This window comes from Montipora capricornis, unplaced genomic scaffold (assembly GCF_036669925.1).
Source record: "Montipora capricornis isolate CH-2021 unplaced genomic scaffold, ASM3666992v2 scaffold_415, whole genome shotgun sequence".
NCBI lineage: Eukaryota > Metazoa > Cnidaria > Anthozoa > Scleractinia > Acroporidae > Montipora > Montipora capricornis.
In genome coordinates, this window is record NW_027180146.1 from 78,527 (window position 1) to 85,000 (window position 6,474).

General features: G+C 36.9%; 1 protein-coding gene across 2 annotated transcripts in view; it reads right to left on the reverse strand.

Annotated features, from left to right (window-relative positions):
• Nucleotides 1–806: 806 nt before the first annotated feature.
• The window catches only part of LOC138035496 (uncharacterized), a 6,629-nt gene continuing 961 nt past the window's right edge, over nucleotides 807–6,474 (reverse strand). The window contains exons 2-7 of one of the 2 annotated variants that reach the window (XM_068882165.1): nucleotides 3,921–4,048; nucleotides 3,306–3,402; nucleotides 2,303–2,364; nucleotides 2,007–2,050; nucleotides 1,652–1,899; nucleotides 807–1,299 (exon numbers count right to left, since the gene is read on the reverse strand). In XM_068882165.1, coding sequence (XP_068738266.1) covers nucleotides 961–1,299; nucleotides 1,652–1,899; nucleotides 2,007–2,050; nucleotides 2,303–2,346 — 675 coding nt within the window. In that variant the 5' untranslated portion in view covers nucleotides 2,347–2,364; nucleotides 3,306–3,402; nucleotides 3,921–4,048 and the 3' untranslated portion in view covers nucleotides 807–960. Of the gene's footprint in view, nucleotides 1,300–1,651; nucleotides 1,900–2,006; nucleotides 2,051–2,302; nucleotides 2,365–3,305; nucleotides 3,403–3,920; nucleotides 4,302–6,474 lie in introns of those variants that run through there. The other variant, XR_011129602.1, reaches the window with a different exon arrangement.

Below are 6,474 nucleotides of genomic sequence, written 5' to 3' on the forward strand. Positions count from 1 at the left end.
AAATTTCCATAAACAGGCCTGGATAAAATATGATCCCATATGTAAACTTTTAACCACATCACTAGCAGATCTATGGAAATTTCCATGAACAGGTCTGGATAAAATATGATCCCACACTTTAGCTTTTTGCCACATCGCTAACAGCTTTATGGAAATTTCCACAAACAGGCCTAGTTGAAATATGATCCCAGACGTAAACTTTTTACCACATCCCTAGCACATCTATGGAAACTTTCATGAATAGGTCTGGATAAAATATGATCCAGTAGTTAAGCTTTTTACCACATAAGTAACAGCTTCATGTGAATTTCCATGGACAGACCAGCTGGATAAAATAAATGATCGCATTCTACTTTAGCTTCTTACTTCATCACTGGCAGATCTACAGAATTACCCTATTGTTTAAGTGCCACCGTAACTATGACCAAAAAATCACTTCCTTTTTTTCTTCAGATTTTGAAAGTGTGATTGCTCAACACTTGACTGGCAAAATTTTAAGGTCTGTTATCCAAAGGCTGTTTACTTTGAGTGAAATTTTGGATTTCAGTCTGCCATTACTCACGTTTCAAACTGACTGATTGGACCTGTGAGGGTTCGATCTAGGGAAAAGTGATGTCATTTACTCACTAGCTTAAAATTTCAGCGTGTAGACAGAAAACACAAGTTTAAAAGTCTGAAAGCCTGAAACTCATGTGCTGCATATTAATTCAGCGGCATACACATGCATTGCATTCTTAAACTACATGTATTGAGTCTTTGACATCATTTTCTCCTCAATCTTGCCAGTTCCCTCAAGAAATTAAAGTTAGTAATAGTGGACCATTAAACAAGAAAATTCCAGTTGCAATACAGTTTAACAGGTGTCTTTTTGAAATCAAGGCTTAAAACTTGGTTTTTGGTCACAGTAGCACTTTAAGGAACATGACCACATGAATAATTCATAGATAATCTGATCTACATCTAATTTTTTTGTAACTCCTTGTATTTTCTTCTTAAATACTGTGCTGCCTCTTTTTTCAGTTTCCCATTTTCATCAAAGTCAATATCAAAGTATATTACGCTTTCCTTTGGAATCTGGGTGGATGTCCAGCCATGCCAAGGCACCCATTTTGTCTTGTAGCCACCCTTTAGCCACTGCACAGTAAAGGAGATATTGTCAACCTGTTGCACTTCTGCTAGATGGGGAGGCTTGTAGTTTCCATCTAGGTTGACAGCAACAACGCTACCTGGTACTACTCCTTCATAACTATCCACCATCACTAGATCTGGTTGTGGTCTTCTGTATACTCCACCATACACCTAAATGCAAAAAAACAAAATGAAGAAATCACACAACAACTTTCTTATACCCCATTCACACCAACAAGACATGCTAAATTAACCTGGATTAAACAAACTGAAAATCAGCCATAGAAAAATGTAACACCTCCTTTTACATGAGATTTGGGTGAGTTTGAATAAATGCTTTGACCTGTGCTAAATTTGTAGTTGACAGAAATCAGTATACATACATGATTTAAAAGAAAACACTTTGACAGCATGACTTGTTTAACTACACATCTTCAAAACAGTCTTGGTTAAGGTTTGGTGTGAATGGGGCCGGCATTAATTTTAATCAAGCAATTGCATCTTTTTACACCTTATGGTTTACCTCTCGTACTGGGGCAACTTGATTTCTGACCATGTTATCGACATCTACTGGAACCCCCTCAGGTTTCTGTCCCAAAAATCCTAGGCCATTGTCACCCGACTCAGGTAGTTTTTGTTTCTCCCTCAAGTTTGCTTTCCTAGCAAGTATATCTTGCAATGGCCAACTTGCTGCCCTATCTTTCTGACTCCACTTTGCATTCTCAGCTGATAGGAGAGTACTCCACTCTGTTTTGTGCTCTTCTGAAAATTCTGCAAATTAATGCATACAGATCAGTAACTACTCTAAAAGAAGTTCTTCATAAAGAGACAAAATGCACAAGTGCTCTTCTAATCACATTGAAATATTTTACACATACCTGAAAAGGTTCTTGTGTCTTGCTTAATGAGGCATTCTGAAAGCCTGTAAGAGAAAAATGCACTGTAAATTAACTGGCATGTAACATCATTGAGGAATTAAGGGCATGTGCTAAAGCGTGAAGCAACAAAAGCAAAACCACCAAAATGAAACGGCCAAAAAGAGTGAAACCACTGATTCTATAAAAGGTCAAATGGAATATAAACATTAATCCTTGTGTACATTATTTATCACAATGCAACAGCCAAAACAATAATTATTAAACAGAATTTTGTGCACTGCAAAGACATCTCTTACTTGTTAAACATCTGGTCAACAGCTTCATGTGTATGTCCCACCATTAAAAAATTCAGTTTCACCTGCAAAATTTAAAAGAGGGTTACATGGGTGCATGGATGGCACAGTGGTGAGTCAGAGCACTCACATCCCACCAATGTGGCCTGGGTTCGATTCCCTGACTTGGCATCATATTTATGTTGAGTTTGTTGGTTCTCTGCTCTGCACTGAGAGGTTTTTCTCCGGGTACTCCAGTTTTCCTCTCCTCAAAAACCAACATTTGATCTGATTTGCATTACAGTGTCCCCAATTAATGCTCCAGCGCTAGAACGACTAGACACTTATTTAAATTAGGGCACGTTCGATTGAACCTGTTCCAGAATAAGAATACGTAGAGTGATGATAAAAACTGTATGTTTGGCACGCTTCGAATCAGCAAGGACAACAAAAATATGTTTAAAATAGCATTTTGGCAGCTATCTGACAATTTTAATGTGAATCTCCGTAAAAACGAAGGATTTCTAACTTATATTCCATGTATTCCTATTCTGGAATACGGTCAATCGAACGCACCCTTAAGTTGCTTTCCTTTCCTTTCCTTTAATTAATATGCATATAATTATAACTGGCTTCTACCAGTACACTAAACTCCTAAGGCAGAGAGGATCAAATTCCTTATTTGACTCAATAAATTTTCAGTGTTACTCAATTTACCTTCACAAAAGTATCAAGCATAACTAGGACACCAAGGAAGTTTAGAATAAACTGGTTTTTCCCTCCAGCAATTATCCATTTGGAGGAACAGGGTGTCAGGCAAGTCCTCCCCCATGCTTTGCAACTGCAATAATAGAATATTTATGGTGAGATTTGAATCATGGGGATACTGGAATAGGTCAAAATAGCCCTTCGGTTGTCTGCCATGGTTTAACACACCAGTGAAGTGAGTTCTAAGCTTTCTTGCACTGGCATAGGCATGTGCTGTAACACTAAAATTTACTATGAGGCGTGGAAGGAGAAGCTTTACCTGTCAGTGATCCATGCCATCTTGCGCAATACAAGCATACTCGTGTGGGTACTGTTTTGCCTTCTCCCTGTGGTGGTAGTACAGTTTCCTTTCTCTCCTGTGACAAAATAGATAGAAATACTTAGCTAAATTTATGAATTCATGTGAGGGATGCAAAAAATTACTAGATAATCTAATTTTGGCATCCCTGTGGTGTGTGTTTTGCAAAGAATTGATTGACATAATTTTATACCCTTATAAGGGTATTATGTCAACCAATTCTTTGCAAAAAACACAACAAAGATCAGATATCTATGCAATTGGCTGAAGCAGTTCACATGAACATCAATAATTGACTGTTTGGATGACTGTACTACGACTACCTGTGAAAATTAATATTTACCACCCATACATGTACATCTATCCAGCTGGCATGGTTTGAAAAGCATAGTTTATTCAAGTCAGAAAAAAAAATTATCAACTGTTATCATGACAGGGTTTATGTACATACATGTACATGTATCTGTTGAAACACACTGTTACCCTTTGCATGCATTACGGATATCAACAGATATCAGTATCACATATATTTTCTATAAGAGGTCACAAAATGCAATGACTGTTTGCATAACTTACATTTGCAGGTCATTGTGGAAATCAAACAGTTATTGTCCAAATACTTTCGCACATCCCTGTCTCTTGCTTTTTGCTTTTCCTCAGTCACACAATATTGTGCAGTAATCACACCTGGTAAAACGGTTAACCTACAATAACAATAATAATTATTAAAATAAGGATATATCAGCAAATCCAAATTACCAAGAAACTGAAACTCCATTTTGGAAAAAAAAGCATACATTGTAGTCTACATGTACATGTAAACAGCCGACTTAAGTTAATGGCTATTATCGATATCTACGTTGTCTTTCAACCTTAATTTTCATCTTAATTTTTGAACATCTTTCAACAAGTGGGATGTGTGGGGGAGACAACTAAGCCTACTGCATAGTGATGACCTTTCTTGTGTTCTAGATCAGTGTTTGACACTATTACTTGCCTGATTGCTCAGGGCAAGCGAATATATCCATGGGTAAGTGAAACAACTCTAAGACTCGCCAAAAAGGGCAATCAGAATTTTTGGTCAACTAATATTTTGCAGAAGGATTTGATTTGCAACTAAGAAAGTGACTAGTAATATGACATAGTCACCGCAAACATGATAAAAAATATATAATTAATAATAATTGTTGTTTCACATGGTTTCATAACATTGCTGTGACATGATAACAGCTAGTTTGTTATGTCAATCTTTCTCATAACAAGGTCTCTTGATAGTGCAACATCCAGAATCTTTAACTACAATAAAACCAGACGAATACATGTAATTCCAATAAGGTTATTCAAAACTGGTTATCCACTGGAAGTTATTACGTCTGCTTATGCAAAAATTAATGCTGCATTCACATACCGGTACCTACTAAAACAAGGAATGACATACAATGATCTACAACGATCTACAATAAGCTACTGTAATGACCTACAATGATCTACAATGACCTATAGTGATCTACAATGACCTACAATGAGCTACAATGAGGTATATTATAAACTAAAATTACCTTATAAAGACCAACAATGAGCTACAACAAGAGCCCTTCAATGGCATACAATGAGCTACAGTGACCTAAAATGATCTACAATAACCTACTGTCAGTGATCTACAATGACCCACAATGAGCTACAATGACCTACTTAAATGGCTTATAAGATTTCAAAGAGAAAGACAAAAGAGGATCAGGGTGAAGAGTTTGGTGAGCGGAAAACATCCATTGTGCGTTGTCACACAACGCTTTTAGTCCATTGCATGGCAGCCCAAATGACGACAGCAATTACGCACATGGCCTGAGAAATGACCGCCGGAAATACGTCTGCGTTCACAGTCTACCTTGAAGGCAGAAACAAACTGTGAAAAGACCCTTGCATGGTTTTCCTTTGTTTTAAAGCTTAAACGAAAATGTGCAAAGATCAAGGCTTCGCTTGGCAACGATAAAATCTTAATTAGAGCAGGAAAAAATGAAGAGAACATTATAAATAAATTATATAATTCTTCCCATGATGTTTTCTTTAGTTCAGAGTGCACAATGAAAATTTTCAACTTGCTCAGCAACGAGGTTATGATTGGTTCAAAGCGCAGAGTGCAATGTTTTTAACCTTTATACTGCAAACATGCTGCAGTGCCCTCAGAGCTGCAAATTACACGTATCTTTTATTTTAGCTCATTACAGGTCATTGTAGGTCATTGTAGATCACTGTATGTCATTGTAGCTCTTTGTAGGTCATTGTAGACCACTGTAGGTCATTGTAGACCATTGTAGGTCATTGTAGTTGCTCATTGTAGGTCATTGCACATGTAGGTCATTCCTTGTTTTCGTAACTATGGCTGCATTCAACACCGATGGAATCTGTACATATGTTTTTACTGAAGAATTTCAAAAAACATATCATAATTATGGTGTTTGAGCTGTGAACTAAACAAAAACTCCAATTTACAGAGTTGATCTTCCCGACTATGTTTGGAAATTTAAATTGATGGAAGCCAAAACGCAGTTTGGGGCTTTAAGTGCTGTAAGGTTTAAGATTCCGCAGTAAGGGGGGTGGCTCTTCACTACCAAACTGTTGCTACATTATGAACCCCTTCAAATAGTCATTTTTCGGGTCCCTTTAACTCTACAGTTATCCTTTCTTATCAAGTGTGTTCTTTCTCTGGTTCGACTCACAACATCATTTGGTAAATCACATCTAAAAACTCAGCTAGTTAACTATGATTGTTCTTACCAAATTTTTAACGCAACATTATGATTACATATTCTAACACAAAATCTGTAGCATGGATTTTACAACAAATTACCTCTCCGAAAAAATGATGATGTCATTATAAGGCCCACCTTTGACTTACCTTTATATCTGTTCCATTTTTTGTCCAAATAGAATTTCTATGCTACAGTTTACAAAAAATGATGGGACAGTTCCCATCTAATTAAAAAACCACCTCTTTCTTTTTCTGGGAGCTTTTACCTGTTTTTCACTGAAACACAGATCAGAGGACTGGGACTAGTTGCGCATGTGCCGTCTGATTGAAGTGATGTCAGATTGCCATGCCATTGAAAAAGTTACTTCGCAACATTTTTGT